The sequence below is a fragment of the Halichondria panicea genome, chromosome 12 (genome assembly GCF_963675165.1).
Source record: "Halichondria panicea chromosome 12, odHalPani1.1, whole genome shotgun sequence".
Lineage (NCBI taxonomy): Eukaryota > Metazoa > Porifera > Demospongiae > Suberitida > Halichondriidae > Halichondria > Halichondria panicea.
The window spans coordinates 6693972-6710171 of NC_087388.1; the positions used below are offsets into that span (position 1 = coordinate 6693972).

Here is a 16200-nt window from a genome sequence, read left to right on the forward strand (position 1 = left end):
GCTGGTAATGATGTCATTGCTGAGTAATTACCTTTTTTTTATCACAGTTTTTCCACACAGCAAAAAGCACAAAAATAAATTGATGGGAATGAATATAATTATGATTGTACAAATATTAAGTTCTTGATTTCAGCTTCACACATTAATTTGTTCAGATTGCCCCCATTGGTGGCAGTATGGCTTCCAGCTGTATGAGTACCTGCACACAAGAAGACAGTGTGGTATGAGACTAGACAGTGTGGTAGGAGACTAGCAGTACCTACCTGGTCCATCCCCGGCCTCTTCCTGGGGATATGCACTAGACACACTGTCGCTATATCAAACAACTCCACTGCATTCTGTACTGGCCACTTAGCACGAGGATCACCCACGGCAACCACCTCGTCACGGTGACCCTCAGAGTCTGCTATCAAGCGAGACAGTCGATCCGTCTACACAGGGGGAGGAAGGGGTTAAACTAGCTGCAGAGAGGAAGGGGTTAACCAGAAAGTAATTACTGATCCATTTGATAGTCCTTCGAAAGGGCTACAAAATGAATCTTTTAATTGTATGAAATTGGGCAAACCAAGAGCAATCACAGATAGCTATCGAAACAGACTTCAATACTCACAGGGCTGTGTGTGTGTGTGTGTGTGTGTGTGTGCTCACTAGGACCCTGCTCTTGTGTGCTGGGTCACTGCTCAGGGCTGGTTGGCCAGTGTACATCTCCATCAGCACCACTCCATAACTGTACACATCAGTACGAGCAGTGAACTTCTTGTTACGAATGAACTCAGGCGCCATATACGCCATGGTTCCCATGACAACATCGCTCTTGGTACTGTATGTGCTCCGCTCATTGGGACTGCGTTTCAATTCTCTGGCCAGCCCAAAATCAGATAACTTGGGTACAAGGTTCGCATCCAGCAGTATATTGGCACTGTGTAAAAGAGGGGCCGGGTTAACTTGCTGTATAATGATAGGATAGCCTACCTCTTAACATCACCATGCACCAGACACGTGGGCTTGTTGACTGTGTGGAGGAAGTGGAGAGCGTCTGCAATCTGCTTGGCTATATCCAGACGTAGATACCAGGGCAGTACAATATCTCTCTGTGCAGTGTGGGAATGTACACACTTGTAAAGCAACAATTGTAATCACTATCTTTATAGTTGCTCCAAGTTGTGTATGGTATATTGTATAGTTAGTTACCGTGGCAACCAGGCACTCGGCTAGTGATCCGTGCTTCATGTACTCATACACCAAACACGGCACAGGTCCGTCGTTGCTATAGGCAACCAGCGACAGAATATTACGATGATTATACCTGCAGGAAATTGATAAGAAAGTTAATAAAGTCACTAACTACATGTACCTTGTGAGGACTTGTAGCTCTTGTGCGAACGTGTCCCTATGGAAGCTGGTGTCATAGAACATCCCTCCTCCAACAATCTCACTCTCCTGTAGAGTGGCGTGTTGCGTGGATCAATATTAATACACTAGACTGGTGAAATTGAACTGTCCAAACAAAAGTTATGACCATTCAAAGATCACTAGTCATGTAAAATATTATTATGACACACCCACACTGTACACACCCACACACCCACACACTCACACACTCACATTGTGTAACCTCTTGACAGCGTACGGTCCATTCCCGCGGATCTTGGCTTTAAAGACAGTACCAAACGCCCCCATACCCAGGATGTCAGCAGTGAAGTCTCCAGTCACATCACTCAGCTCAGTGTAGGTAAAGTGGAGGATGTTGGGAGTCACATGACCCGAGGATGATGTCATGTGATCTGTATGGATTAAGCAGTTATATACCAATATGTAACTAAGTCATATTATATACCAGAGGGAGTGGGTGTGGTCTGTTGGCTTGACGACGACGGACGGCTGGAATCTGAATACATGTGAGAACACATTTAAACCACAAAAAATCAAGAAATCAAACTAGGCTTACCAGTGGGAAGAGGGGTTAGCGGTGGGAGGGCAGTACTATCAGAGCTCCACCCACTTGAACTAACATAGCCGTTACTAGACCATGAGGGGGTGGATAGGTCACGTGATCTCTGAGACGGAGGGTACATGTACGTGTCACCATAGTAACCAGTATTATGTGATGGCTGATCACGTGATCCACTAGCACTAGCGAGTGTTTGTGCTATAGTGGGTGGAGGGTGTGGTGGGAGGGGGCCATACTCCGGGTGTGTGTCAGGAGAGGGGGCGCGGTCAGGCATGGGGGGAGGGCGGCTACTAGTAGAGGGTGCTGGGGAAGACAGTGGTATTATTAATAGTTGCACACAAGTCATTGTACGAAATGCTCAGTTGAATACCGTATAGCGGGTAATTTTCGTGGGGGTAAAATATTCATTATTTTTGTGGGCAGGCTGACCTCTACGAAATTTTAACGTAGGCGTGGCTTATCTGAACGTAGGAATGCCGTGCAGCCACGAGACTAAACAAAATTTTTACTCACGAAAACCACCTTTTCTTGAGTTGAACGAATTTTTTACCCCACGAAACTTACCCGCTATACGGTAGTTAATGGCTGAATGTGTTATGTGTTGTGACCAACCATACTATTGGAAACCTTATCAGTATTGTCATACTGAAAGTCATTAGCTATTGAAATGCATTAATTGATCATAATTGTCTTGTGAATGGACCCCCCCCCCTACACACACACTCACGTGTGTTGCGCTGCTCTCTCACCCGGGTCACAACATCAGGGGACACTGTATATAGAGAGAGTTATGCACAGCACACACACACACCTTCCTACTGTCATATACCGTGTTCCTCAAGAGTCTCCATGGCTTGTCGTGCCTCCATACGAGCTAGAGTAGTGTAGAGGTCATCACAGGTGAACCCAAGAGAGGCAAAGTCAGTCAACACTTCCTCTGCTGGGCTGCTATCCATCCTCCCTCCAGCGCGAGCAAAGGCTGCCACATCATAGATAGCATCATACACATTACCTGCACACAGGGACACACATGATCACGTGCAGAGTGGCTGTATTGACTTACCTGGAGCATAGGCTATGAGGTCCTTCCAGTTACGCACTCCAGCACCCTCAGTGTTCAAATACCTGTATTGATGGTTAATGATTTATACAATTATTAGCTATATCCACTGCCTCACCTACACAACTGTCTGACAGTCAGGGGAGGGAGGTGACTGATCTTCTTGGCAGGCATGACTAGACTGGAGCACAGTCTCGGTACACACACACACTGTGTACATGTGGTTGTTTATGCTTTCACTGTCGATACTGTAAGGGGAAATCCCGAGGGAAAACCCCTACATGAAAATAATGACCTTTGACCTTTCTTTCATTTTGTTATTCTAATTAACTACCACCAGCTGCAGTGTATCCACAGTCTCCAAGCCCAAGCTCTTAACTGAGGGAATAATGAGCTCTGTGCTTCTAAGGAGAAGCTGGCAGGTGAGTGTTAGCGTGGGGGAGGATTATAACGTGTGGAATGATGTGTTATGATTATCAGTCCTGTGTCATCCTTTGTAGCCTCGCCTGCTGCCCCTGATGGCCTCCAGGCAGCTGACTTCCTCCACTGGTAATACTGACATATTAATAGATTGTCTGTACTCTTTGTTCTTGTCTAGGTGATGCTGATCTGGTGGTCATAGGTAGTGGTCCTGGAGGTTATGTGGCTGCCATCAAAGCTGCTCAACTAGGCCTTAAGGTATCCACACTAGTACACACCCACTCATCACACCCCCCACTATATACACCACACACACTAGTACACACCCCCACTATATACACCACACACACTAGTACACACCCACTCATCACCACCCCCCACTATAGACCGTGTGTGTTGAGAAGGACCCCACACTGGGAGGCACTTGCCTTAATGTAGGCTGCATTCCATCGAAGGTGAGAACACTACATGTACAATACACTAGTCTCTAACCCAGGCCACAAGCAAGTGCCTGTACTAGGCACACTACACACACACTGAGTATTAGTCTCCCCCCCACACTGTTAATCCCCCCCTCCTTGCAGTCGCTACTCAACAACTCCCATTACTATCACATGGCTCAGACAGACTTTGCTAATCGTGGTATTGACGTGAGTGGTGTTAGCCTCAACCTTGACAACATGATGAAGGCCAAGGCAGACTCTGTCAAGCAACTCACCACTGGGATTGATGGGCTCTTCAAGAAGAATAAGGTACATCATCTGTGTACTCAAGTTCAATTTACGATATTCCTGGAAGAGCTGTTTCAACTGGTGTGTCCCTCCAGGTTACTCGTGTGGAAGGTCACGGCACTATTACATCACCCAATCAAGTAACTGTAACCAATGGCAATGGAGAGAAACAAGTCCTGGCAACCAAGAACATTCTCATAGCAACGGGGTCAGAGGTCACTCCATTCCCCGGCATTGAGGTGAACCTTGACCTAACACTGTATACACATTATTATTAAGCTTCAACATTTCTCTTAATTAGATTGATGAAGAGACCATAATCTCCTCTACTGGTGCGCTCTCTCTGAGTGCCGTTCCTCCGAGGTTGATCCTCATAGGTGCAGGGGTCATAGGTCTCGAGTTAGGGTCCGTTTGGAGCCGACTGGGATCAAAGGTCACTGCTATAGAGTTCCTACCAACTGTGGGTGGCATTGGTATCGATTTGGACGTCTCGTGAGTCATAACCGTGATGTCATGTGATGTCATAAATATGTGCAGGAAAACTCTTCAGCGTATTCTCAAGAAGCAAGGAGTCAACTTCAAGATGGGTACAAAGGTCATCAGTGCTGCTCGTACGGCTGGCGGGGCTGTAGAGGTTGCCATGGAGACTAAGGGGAAAACAGAAACGATGGAGTGTGATGTACTGTTAGTGTCCATTGGCCGACGCCCCTTCACCACTAACCTGGGACTAGAGGTATTGTAGTAGCTCCCTCATATACTGTGGAGAATGATTGAGTACCTGAGGTATTGTAGTAGCTCCCTCATATACTGTGGAGAATGATTGAGTACCTGAGGTATTGTAGTAGCTCCCTCATATACTGTGGAGAATGATTGAGTACCTGATACAGAATGTTGGTGTTGCCACTGATGATAAAGGTCGAGTCCCTGTGGATGAGAGCTTCAGAACATCAGTACCAAGGTATGGCTAGCTATGATTGTAGCACTGTATTGCATACACCAACTCCCCTCTAGTATTCTAGCTATTGGTGACTGTATCCAAGGTCCCATGTTGGCCCACAAGGCAGAGGATGAAGGCATCATTGCAGTGGAGGGGTTGGTGGGAGGAGTGGGCCACCTTGACTACAACTGTGTCCCCTCTGTCATCTATACACACCCTGTGAGTCAATGGTGGGCAGCTTACAATCCTAGCCCATGGTGGCAGCTTACAATGGTAGCCCATGTGGCAGCTCACAATGGTAGCCCATGGTGGCAGCTCACAATGGTAGCCCATGGTGGCAGCTCACAATGGTAGCCCATGGTGGCAGCTCACAATGGTAGCCCATGGTGGGCAGCTCACAATGGTAGCCCATGGTGGCAGCTCACAATGGTAGCCCATGGTGGCAGCTCACAATGGTAGCCCATGGTGGCAGCTCACAATCATAGCCCATGGTGGCAGCTCACAATGGTAGCCCATGGTGGCAGCTTACAATGGTAGCCCTATAGCAGCTGCCTTTGTGGTAATTAAGCCAGCCTTTGTGGTTGTAATTGGAAGTACATGTAAAAGTCTTACACATCACACATACCAGTTGTCTGACTGAACGCCAGATAGCATAACCACATTTACATATAGCAGTCCACCAAGCAAGAGAATGCTTGCAGGTACATACAGAAAGAAGACAACAATGTTTTCAGTAGACTCCCTAGGCTTTTGCTACTCACAGGTATCTATTTCCTACAATCTATCCCTACATGTAGGCCAAACAACGTCATGTTTGCCATCTAATTGTCCTGTTTGTCAGTCTGGGTAGGTGTGGCTTAGTGGTTAGGGTGGTGGCACATGATAGACAAGGTGTGGGGTTCAATTCCACTGTTGGGAACTTTTCTTTACAAATCAATAAGTAATGTCTGTACAGCTAATTATAGATTAATTTGCTATGCAGGAGGTTGGCTGGGTTGGCAAGTCAGAGGAGGATCTAAAGAAGGAAAAGGTTGACTACAGAGTGGGGAAATTCCCCTTTGCAGCTAACAGCAGAGCTAAAACAAATGGTTTGCTTTGTGTGAATGCACAAGACAATGTGTATAGTTATTACATGTGTTCCCCTGTGCGTAGCTGACACTGATGGGTTTGTCAAGGTACTGAGTGATGCTAAAACTGACAGAGTGTTAGGAGTACACATTATTGGATCAGTGAGTACCTTGTAGACCTCACTGGATGACCTATTGACCCCCCCCATTAGATAGCTGGAGAGCTGATCAATGAAGCAGTGCTGGCTATGGAATATGGTGCATCAGCAGAGGACATTGCCAGGGTCTGCCATGCACATCCAGTGAGTACACACACTCATACTGTACCCTGAACCCTGTACCCTGTGTTCACCCCCCATCCCCCCCCCATCCTTGCAGACTTGTGCTGAAGCTCTGAGAGAAGCTAGTCTAATGGCTTATTGTGGAAATGCTGTCAACTTTTAGACTGCCTATAGTAACAACTAATACAGTCTCTATGTTTCTTAGTAGACATTTATATGCATTGTGTGTGTGTGTGTGTGTGACTAAATTAGAGTACAATGTTTATGACGTAACGGTGAACCTCTTTCTGGGCATGCGCATACTGAACCCACGTGCGAATATCTGTGCGACATGTCTGAGCATGTAGAGTACTCTCTACTCTGACGTCATGGTCTGGAATATTCCCAGATCCAGTTCCAGAAGCTCAGCTCAGTTCCTTTGAATTGAAGATTGCGAAGTGTCTTGCTGGAGAGGTGAGTTTCTTTACTTGTAGCTCGCATGTTTGCAGGAATCTTAGGCTGGGAAGCATTTGAAGCATTATAGCATTTTTTGATCTCTCAATTTATTATTAATTTTACAGGAGCTGCTCAAGTATTCTCCGTGCAGTCATGAGCAGTATCTGCAGAGATCATCCATGCGTGCAGTGCAGTGCAGTGGAGGCTCTCTGAATTGTAAGTGTCTACTCACTTCATAGCTAGCTAGCTGTTCGTAGCTCGTATAGCGTTCTCGCAGCGTGTAGTGCAGACATAGCAGTTGTTAATTGTTGAAGGCGTTGTGGTTGATGGATGATTTGCTGCTTTGCTGTAATGTTTCATGTTTCAATAGTGTGGCCCTTCTTGGTGACTGTGAGGTATTAAGTAGGTTGTGCAGTTTAATAGATACATACTTGCCAGCACAACGCATGTGCAGTTAGCTAGCTAGCTAGATATACGCATGCCTGTAAAGATCGTACGCACACATGGCTAAGAGTCTATTATTCTGCATGGTCTTGAACCCTTCGGGAGGGGGGGGGGGGAGGTGTCCGGAGCACTGAAGTAACCAATCAGAATGTGTGTGAAAGGTTCTTCAACAGTCGGGTCGCAGGACAGCATCTTCTTGTTCTTGGAACCGTTGTCGAACCAGCCTTCGGGGTGCAATGATGGATTACTCATGGCACTCCAGTCTACCGGAGGGAGCACTCTGCTGTTAGTACCTGCCTAATGGGAAAGCAGCACAGGGTATGTTCCTCCGGGAGCACATCCTGCCATAATAGGGAGTGTTGAGATCTCGTTATCAGTTCCAATAGTTAGTTAGCTAGGATCCTTATAAAATAGCTAGCTATAGACAACTGCTGCTTCTTGGCTTATGCTAATCTGTTATGACGGCTTTTTTAGGATCTTAACTCTGTGCCTACTGCACATGGAATTGGTAAGTTCAGGCTTTAACTAAACTATAGGTGTGCCAAGGGAACTGTAGCCTTTGACTGGATTAGTGAAGAGTAGTTTTGAGCACTTGTGCAAGCCTTGCATGCCAGGCTTGTTGCAACTGGAGTCGACAAGGGCTTCAAGAGCAAGGAGGTGTTGTCTCTGTGAGTCTACTGTTGTTGAACCATCCCACACATTCTGGTTGATTACTTCTGTGCTCAGTTAATGGTACTCACAGTCACAGGGTCCCTTTAGTTTATTATGCCCTTATTGTATTAGTCCCTTGGGCAAGGAAACTACTGGTGGTGGTGTTCCCTTAGTTACTGCATGGGCTTGTCAGTACTGTGACTACTGGTGAGGATAGTTCAACAGAGGTTTGAGCTGAGGAACAGCAGGTTGCAGAGAAATGTCTTCTATCTATCTGAACTCAGCCAGTGGGTTGACGTCAGTGTCGTGGACCTGTAGTGTACTGAACGGACGAGCATCTGTTGTGAGTATCAGCCTTGGTGAAAACAGCACGGTGGCCGCCCTCCTTGGAGGGGGTGTGAGGACTCCGGTCAGTCAAGAGGGGTTGAAGCGATTGCTTGGTACACGGTTAGCACACTAACTGTTGTACCCGTCAATCCACTGGCTGGTTTGGGCAGGCAGACGGTACTTCCCTGCAACCTACTGCTCTCAGCTCAATCTTCTGTTGAACTATCCTCAACCAGTAGTCACAGTATTGTACAAGCCCATGCATGGTAGGGTTGGAGGTGGCCCCTTGCTAATTGCTGGGTAATTAAGTTATGTGTTATGGTCATAGAATTGGTCATCGTGGGTGGTTGGTTTTATGATACTTCTCTGCACAGTTGGTTTGGTGATGATGTTCTATTGTGAAATTGAGATAATAATAATAGTGATCTTGTGGTGTAGTGTTGAAGTATGTGTGGTTGAATTGATTGGTGGTTGTGGTTGTCTCTATTGTCTGCCAGCAAACATCTTGAGAGTTGGTTTATTTGTGTTGTGAAATTGAATGATAATTTTCCTTGATCCCTTGTGGACAAGGACCTATTGATGGTGACAATGTTGTCAGTTGTTGTGATAATGTTGTCAGTTGTTGTCAGTTGTGTGATGATTGGTTGGTATTATGTGTCAGTATTGGGTGGAGATTTTTGATGGATCGGTTTTGTTTGAACTGCTGCGCTCAATGTAACCATGCATTTGCTTGTTCTCTTGCAGCTAGCCACAATGCACACACACAGCTAGCTCCTCCTACTAGCTACTGTTCCATTCTCTCACTGCTTTTGTCTCCTCTCTTCCCCAGGTACAGACAAGCCATGCTGCTCTGGGACTGAAGTGTGTGGATAGTCTCACAGGACACTAGTGGCTATGGCTATATTGTACTGTGCATTCTATTAATGTCTGCAGGTGTACTACCTAGAGGGGGAGGGGCTCATCAGAGGCTACACCCACGCAGCTGCCTAAAAGGGAGGGGCTAGGAGATACGCCCACTTTAATGAAGTATCAGTACTCTTAACATTACTTTGTGATGCAATAATCTCTGTAGGGGATGATCGCCTGCATTGCAGGAGAAGATGAATGTCTGGTATGTACATAACAGCATCTATTATTTCTCCATCTATACCTACACTAGGACCACTAATTGCTAGAGCCGCTTGAGGAGGTACCACTCTGGTCTGCCGGCTCTTTGATAAGTCTAGTACGTCATGTCGTTCTTACCTCGACTATTTCTCCATGCTTCTCTACATTATTGCAGAATTTATTTCTATGGTACAATTATGGTTTGTGCAACTTATAATTTTTGTCACTTTAAAATTAATTATTGCATTTTTAGATTAAAAAAACAATACAAACATTATAATGATCAATAATATATATATTCACACAATCTTACAAAGAGATGCTAAAGATGAATTTAATACCAGTAAAAACAGCTGAATCAGTCTATTATTTAAATCTACAAGTTATATTAATTAATTTTTCTTCCATGGAGACTTGACTGGTACAGGTGGAGCTGGCTTGCTATCTCCTGTATATACAGTGCATGACAGTTATGTCAATATTACATATGTCCTCACCATTATTCGGTGGGCGTACTGGTTTTGGTTTTGGAGGCAGTGAAGGAACAGAAGAAGATGCTTTAGGTGGGCGTGGTGGTACATTCTCTGAAGACTCTGACTTCTTGAGTGTACCAGTGCGTGGGCGTGGCACTGGCCGGGCAGGTGGGTATGACTCCTCTAGGGGGCGTGGTACAGGTGGGAGTGGCTCCTCTATAAGGGGGCGTGGCACGGGTCGACTAGGGAGGTGTGGCTCCTCCTCTGATGGTGGCTCAGAGACCCTGCGGATTGTTAGTCTCTTCTTGACAGGGATGGGGGGAGCAACAGCCGCAGTGTCTGGACCAGGGGGCTAGAGGGAGGGGAGGGCCTTAGAGGACATACTAGTAGACTAGAGGGATAGGGGGCCCTTAGAGGACATACTGGTAGACCACACGAGTCATTTACCAACAGTATCATTACTAACTCACCCATTTCTTCTTGGGTGGAGAGGCTACCTTTGCTCGAGGTGGTGGTGGTCCTATAATTATACAGAGATAATGGTAACACTGACTACAGCTAGACACAAACTTACCTGTTAGATGATCAAAGTAGACAGAGCCATTATCAGGTGTTTCAGGCAATGGCTTCTGGCTCTGAGGGATGGAGGGGGCAAGCTTACGTGCGGGGGAGGTGGGGAGTGGGGCTACAGGGGGGAATCAGTAATTGACACACACGGAGAGTAGACTAACTAACGCACAAGGTGTTGAGATTATTTACATACCTGGAAGATGATCAAAGTAGACAGAGCTATCATCAGGTGGTGTTTCAGGCAACGGCTTCAGACTCTTAGGGATGGAGGGGGCTAGCTTACGTGTGGGGGGTGGGGCTATAGGGGAGGTATATACATACATTGATGTAAGACACACTATAATAAAGCATTACACTATCATCAGAGCTAAACCTTGCTGCTCATCAGAGCTAGGTGTACACACCTTGCTGCTCATCAGAGCTACGTGTACATACCTTGCTGCTCCTCGCTGGGTGTGCGGGGTAGAGGCTTGTCACTCTTGGAGGGCAGTCTGGGGGGCAGCTCAGAGGGAAGTCTGGGGGGTAGCTCAGAGGGCAGTCTGGGGGGCGGTTCAGAGGGGGGGCCAGCAAGGACGTACACAGCATCATCACTTGCCGGTTGCTCTGGCAACGACCTTTGATCGTTGACGACAGGTTGCCCAGTAACAAGATGATCAAAGTACACATTATCTTCATTCTGATTCAATGTCACGTTACTGCTGGCTGTATTCTGATTGGTTGTTTGCGTTGCGGGTAGCGGTGGTTCAACAAGATGATCGAAGTACACAGCATCTTCTACTGGTGCCGCTATTATAATGGGTGTGGTCTTCTCTAAAATGGGTGTGGTTTTCTCGAGAGGTCCCGTCACTAAATGATCAAAGTACACATTGTCCCCAGGTTCATGTGCACTGTTGGTTGCTATGGGGATATCATCACTAGGGCTGCTCATGAGTGAACGTTTCTTAGGAGGCAATTTTGGACCTCCACTATCAACAACAGCACTCCGCTGTGTTAATGGTGCAGGTGGGCGTGGCTGAGGAGGTGTGGCTACACTATTAGTGGGTGTGATCTCAATCAGTGGAGGGGAGGGGGGCGGAGTTGTTGGCTCTGGTGATAACTTTGCTCGAGAGTGTTTAGTGGCGGCCATCTTTGGGGAACTGTCTTGAGGTGATGAAGACATTTGATTGGTCAGTTCTGGGGAGTGACTTCCTTTGTGGGCGTGGTCAGTCTTGAGAGGAAGCTCCGCCCAGTCTGGGTTATGTGTGAATGTAGATGCCACACCCCCTCCTTTAATCACACTGACCTCTGTGTACCCATCGTCGTCATCCTCGGGTTCAGGAGGAGGCGGGGCAGGGTAATTAGGGGCGTTGCCAGTTGTCATGGAGATAATGCTCATACGAACATTGTCCTCAGGAACGCTGGTCCCCACCAGATAATCTTGTATTGGCTCGTAAGTATCAGTAATATCGTCGGTACTGCCACCACTGGAAATAACGGAGCTCCTGTTATTATTGACTAGCTCCAATTGCTCGCTGCTACCACCTGAGCTCATACTGGCCGATAATCGCTTCTTGATCGCTATGGGTGATGTGCCTAATCGAGGGGGCGGTTGTGAGGGGGCGGGGCTTCGAGCTGACGAGATACTGCTGACACTGCGTTTCACGGGTGCCACAGGAAGGAATTCGGTCTCTTCATATATGCTCTGTGAGGGTGGCCGGGAGGTGGAGATCTTGCCAGGCTTTCCTGTGGCTCTTCTGATTGGTCGCTTGAGACTGTAAGAGGTCACATGATCAGTTACACAATACAATAGTAAGCAATATCACAGCTACAACAATATAGCTAGCTATGTACATGTGTACAAACACTAACTTTGGCATGAGAGTAGAGGATGAAGATGGTGATCCAACAGAGGGCGCAGGGGGCAAAGGTCGTGAGAGGGTCTTGGACCTTGCTACAGTTGCTTTCTTAGCCACAGCAGCAGCCTACACAAGAGAGTTCGGATTATAGCAGCTACTAACAAAGGCTTGAGTAGAGCGTTGCTATTCATCTAAATACGCCATTGGAAAAGTAATTCTGAAATTGAACACAACATTAATTTTATGGCCTATCAAATTGACCCAGTACTACACAGTACAGTACATGCTGACAGTACTTACCCTTCTCTCAGGATAAACGATGCATTGGAACTCTTCAAAACATTGCACTAACTTCTCATGCAGTCCCTTCAGACTCGGGTCAATACGCTGACTATGCAATTGCAGCCCCTGTTCCAACACCTTGGTCTGTGGGGGTAAGGATATTACCAATAGTGATGCTGTGTACTGTACTGTACCTGCTCCTCTATAAGCTCCCTTAAGTGTTTCACACGGCCGTTGTTCTCAGAGTGTGTTTGTGCGTACTCAACATTGAAGAAGATCTTCTCATAGTTAGCCACGCCCCCCATAACGGCAGCATCAATAACCCCGTTGAGCTGCATGCTCAGGGGGTTGATATTGAGGCCTGCATTGACCTTGTACTGATCCACCATTCCCTGTATCTCTGTATTCTTAGAGGACACTGTTTCCAGAGCTATGGCCAGAGGGTCCATCTCAATCTGTATGTGGGGAGTGGAGTGGGCGTGTGTGTGAGGGGTGGTGTGGGCGTACCGTGTCTGTGGAGGAGACCTCGAACCAGCTAATGACTCCAGGTAACTTCTGATCAGTGGTGAATGTGGTGCGCTCTATCCACAGGCTCTGGAGGGGGGTCAGAGGTCAGGTGTACAAGGTTAAAGGTCAGGGTACAAATACTTACAGCAAATTCACACTCTTTGTTTTTCTTGCCCTTGTGGAAAGGACGATCGTAAGTGAACCTTTGAACCTCGTTAGACTTGTAGTACCTGCACACGCACACAGTGTCATGTCATGCACACACACACCACACACACGCCCACTCACTCTATTATTCTGTCTGGGACTTGCTTTCCCTTGAGCTGCGGCTGCTCCTCTGGTATAGCCTGCACTGAGCGCACTTGTAGGTCTTTACAAAGGTCAAGGTTTAAACACAACGTATTACTACTACATGTACACACATTAGCTGTACCATGGATTATAGCCCATGGTGGTCCGAGGCAGAAAAATGACAAATTAGGGCCCCGACGAAATTTTGAATTGAAACACATCATTTGAAAAGTCTACAAGGTACACATGCACAAACATGTACGAAGGATACGCATTCCACTAGAGTTTTGAATATCATTGTCCGGAGGAGTGACTGTTCTGAGGATCTGTGACATCATTAATTTGACATCACAGCACATCACATGACATGAAAGGAGGCTCACCTGAGCTGACACAAACTCATCAGTCAATCTCTTAATAAAGGAGGTCAGTTTCTCATAGGGTTGACCACGATGAACGAATACCTTGTTCTATAGTGGAAGGGGGGACATACCATCACTACGTGTATAGATCCCACTTTTCATTGGCTAGCTAGAGATCTATAGTTACTGGGAACTATAGTTCATAGTTCTTGCTAGTGTAGCCATCACTCACTCTTAGGAATAGGGGGAATCCCCGTCCATAGTATCCCACCATGAAGTACTCGGAGGCTACTCTAAGTTCATGGAGGTCAATGATACGCTCGTGGAACATGGCCTGCATTTTCTGTACAAAACAATCAATTTCATAATTAATGATCTTTAAACGGCCATAACTTTTGCTTGGATGGTCCAATTTCAATAGTTTAATGATTTTATAGTAGCTCAAAGTGAGCTCTTTCAGATGGTGGGTTAAAATCAAAGGTCATTTTCGAGGCTGATTTTGACAAAAAAGCGTGGGAATTTAGGCCCAATTAACATTATTTTTTGAGCTGAACATACCATCTGATGCAGTTTTTTCTAAGTTTTCAGAAAATGAAAAAAATTTTGAAATTGGACCAACGGAACTAAAGTTACGGCCGTTGTAAGAGTTGCTTACTAAGATTTTTGCCAGCTTTATATAGTTGTAGAGATCAGTCTCATACAGAGTGGCCAGTTCCTTGCAGAGTGGGATCCCACACTCCCAGCTCTTGCCCTCATTGAACAACCTCACTGCGTCCATATAGAGCTGCTCCTTACGTTGTAGGGAGGTCTGTTCAGGATATCTACCCACGGCTGCTACTCTCTCCTCAGCACTGCTAGACCACTATAGGAGGGGGTGGGTATAACATACCCATACACACACCCACCCACACACACAGGCCTACCTCCAGCTCTCTTGCATGCAGCAACAGTGTGAAGCCTGCCTCTGTGTAGCTGTGGCTCTTCTCATGAAGCTCTGATAGTTTGTAGATGTAACGCACGTACAGCTCATGCTTCTCAATCTCCTTGTAGAAGTTCTACATAATAATAATAATAATAATAATAATAATAATAATAATAATAATAATAATAATATAATAATAATAATAATAATAATAATAATAATATAATAATAATAATAATAATAATAATAATAATAATAATAATAATATAATAATAATAATAATAATAATAATATAATAATAATAATCAACTTACCAGTAGGTTGAGCATACAGCCCATCCGTCGCCCCTGGCAACTGTCGTCAGCGGCAACGCTCCGGTAGTCTAGCAACATGCCAATGAGTCGACTAACGAGGTCAATGAAAGCTGTTCCACTTTGTACCAGGTCTTTACTAGATGCTGACTCAGCAGTTAGGCTGTGATGATGTCATATTACATCACACACACCATATATGGGCAATGCTTACATATTGCTGAACATTTCTTTGTACTCTTCGTCCCCGCGACCTTTGAACAAAAGGTCATCCATTTTATCAAATACTTCCGTTTCCACACGTTTAAAGTTACCACTGGTGGCTTGCTCGCATCTACAAGGGGGTGTGGCTAGTTTGTTGCTATAGTAACTAGACAACGCACCTCATAATATCAAACACAACAGGTAATGTCGTTCTCCTTAGATCAGGTTGTTTAATTAGAGTGATCTCTAGAAATGGACCAATCAGATCCGGGATGAACTTTGCCTTCTGTTCTTTGAGACGATGCCACATGGACATGACATGACTGCCCACACTCAGCCGCATGTCACCAAACCTGACAACGTTTAATTTTGCATGAAGATGGACCTTTGTACCCCAACTTTAGTAAGTACAGTAATAGTACATGTACTCACTGTTGCTGATATTGTGTTTGTCTGTAATCTCTAAACTGCTCAATCTGAAGACTTGACTGGACAAGGAATTCTCTACACAAGCTGAAGTAGTGATCCCACACAGAAGGTGTGAACACTGTGGGACGCAGGAAGTTGTCAGTGAGGGCAGTGGAGATGTTGTGGAGGGCCCTCGATATAACTCTGTGTGTGTGGTGTGGGCGTGTGTGTATGTGGAGTGGGCGTGTGTGTGTATGTGGAGTGGGCGTGTGAGCTAACCTGTTTTGCATGAGGTACATTGAGACCCAAGTTTTGGGGAACAGTTTTCCATTAATAACTGCTTTGAGTGTGTTCATGAAGTCCATCAGTGTCACCTGTGAGCTAGGGGTTAATACAGGATCAGAGGTTAAAGGACAAAGTTCACCTTAAGTTCATTTCCATACATATCTTTTTGAGTACCAAAGAACGTCATGTAGTGTGTGTCTTGCATGACGTCTAATAGACCAATCAGATTCACCGAATTCATGCCCTACAGTTGTCCAGATAAATACAATAATAGATTAACTTTGTTATGACTCACATGCAGACGATTGGACTTTGGTAGTTGCTTGCATAGTCTCAGTA

The 16200-nt window shown here is 45.8% G+C and overlaps 3 protein-coding genes across 3 annotated transcripts in view; 1 reads left to right on the forward strand and 2 right to left on the reverse strand.

Annotated features, from left to right (window-relative positions):
- Positions 1 to 16: 16 nt before the first annotated feature.
- LOC135345618 (uncharacterized) lies at positions 17 to 3291 on the reverse strand. Its single transcript, XM_064543041.1, has 13 exons — positions 3130 to 3291; positions 3015 to 3076; positions 2781 to 2963; positions 2679 to 2723; positions 1949 to 2254; positions 1838 to 1888; positions 1606 to 1784; positions 1355 to 1440; positions 1192 to 1306; positions 973 to 1091; positions 649 to 919; positions 264 to 431; positions 17 to 199 (listed from the first exon to the last, which is right to left on the reverse strand). Exons 1-13 carry the CDS (start codon positions 3183 to 3185, stop codon positions 152 to 154), a joined length of 1689 nt encoding a protein of 562 aa, XP_064399111.1. The 5' UTR covers positions 3186 to 3291; the 3' UTR covers positions 17 to 151.
- Positions 3292 to 3305: 14 nt separating this feature from the next.
- Positions 3306 to 6727, forward strand: LOC135345621 (dihydrolipoyl dehydrogenase, mitochondrial-like). Its single transcript, XM_064543046.1, has 14 exons — positions 3306 to 3433; positions 3512 to 3560; positions 3610 to 3689; positions 3818 to 3886; positions 4016 to 4183; positions 4258 to 4401; positions 4464 to 4654; positions 4700 to 4895; positions 5050 to 5120; positions 5174 to 5318; positions 6082 to 6187; positions 6252 to 6328; positions 6379 to 6468; positions 6545 to 6727. The coding sequence occupies exons 1-14, from the start codon at positions 3401 to 3403 to the stop codon at positions 6608 to 6610; spliced, it is 1485 nt and encodes a 494-aa protein (XP_064399116.1). The 5' UTR covers positions 3306 to 3400; the 3' UTR covers positions 6611 to 6727.
- A 2947-nt stretch (positions 6728 to 9674) lies between these two features.
- The window catches only part of LOC135345605 (dedicator of cytokinesis protein 2-like), a 12457-nt gene continuing 5931 nt past the window's right edge, over positions 9675 to 16200 (reverse strand). The window contains exons 21-44 of the mRNA XM_064543021.1: positions 16157 to 16200; positions 16001 to 16105; positions 15856 to 15950; positions 15601 to 15780; positions 15348 to 15521; positions 15179 to 15298; positions 14968 to 15127; positions 14655 to 14786; positions 14387 to 14593; positions 13964 to 14074; positions 13753 to 13839; positions 13641 to 13695; positions 13367 to 13448; positions 13224 to 13308; positions 13079 to 13165; positions 12766 to 13026; positions 12590 to 12715; positions 12303 to 12415; positions 10890 to 12205; positions 10648 to 10752; positions 10459 to 10569; positions 10355 to 10404; positions 9909 to 10236; positions 9675 to 9859 (exon numbers count right to left, since the gene is read on the reverse strand). The exon at positions 16157 to 16200 is cut by the window's right edge and continues 225 nt beyond it. Coding sequence (XP_064399091.1) covers positions 9804 to 9859; positions 9909 to 10236; positions 10355 to 10404; positions 10459 to 10569; positions 10648 to 10752; positions 10890 to 12205; positions 12303 to 12415; positions 12590 to 12715; positions 12766 to 13026; positions 13079 to 13165; positions 13224 to 13308; positions 13367 to 13448; positions 13641 to 13695; positions 13753 to 13839; positions 13964 to 14074; positions 14387 to 14593; positions 14655 to 14786; positions 14968 to 15127; positions 15179 to 15298; positions 15348 to 15521; positions 15601 to 15780; positions 15856 to 15950; positions 16001 to 16105; positions 16157 to 16200 — 4190 coding nt within the window. The 3' untranslated portion in view covers positions 9675 to 9803. The remainder of the gene's footprint in view (positions 9860 to 9908; positions 10237 to 10354; positions 10405 to 10458; positions 10570 to 10647; positions 10753 to 10889; positions 12206 to 12302; positions 12416 to 12589; positions 12716 to 12765; positions 13027 to 13078; positions 13166 to 13223; positions 13309 to 13366; positions 13449 to 13640; positions 13696 to 13752; positions 13840 to 13963; positions 14075 to 14386; positions 14594 to 14654; positions 14787 to 14967; positions 15128 to 15178; positions 15299 to 15347; positions 15522 to 15600; positions 15781 to 15855; positions 15951 to 16000; positions 16106 to 16156) is intronic.

What these genes read in the sequence shown, in the direction of transcription:
- LOC135345618 (XM_064543041.1), bottom strand. Translation starts at nt 3,185, where the DNA reads ATGCCTGCCAAGAAGATCAGTCACCTCCCTCCCCTGACTGTCAGACAG. An exon ending in GAGAGAGCAGCGCAACACAC is followed by an intron (nt 2,255 to 2,678) that starts GTGAGTGTGTGT and finishes TGTCTTCCCCAG; the next exon opens with CACCCTCTACTAGTAGCCGC. An exon ending in GAGCTACAAGTCCTCACAAG is followed by an intron (nt 1,307 to 1,354) that starts GTACATGTAGTT and finishes AATTTCCTGCAG; the next exon opens with GTATAATCATCGTAATATTC.
- LOC135345621 (XM_064543046.1), top strand. Translation starts at nt 3,401, where the DNA reads ATGAGCTCTGTGCTTCTAAGGAGAAGCTGGCAG. An exon ending in CAGCAGAGCTAAAACAAATG is followed by an intron (nt 6,188 to 6,251) that starts GTTTGCTTTGTG and finishes CCCTGTGCGTAG; the next exon opens with CTGACACTGATGGGTTTGTC. An exon ending in GAGTACACATTATTGGATCA is followed by an intron (nt 6,329 to 6,378) that starts GTGAGTACCTTG and finishes CCCCCCCATTAG; the next exon opens with ATAGCTGGAGAGCTGATCAA.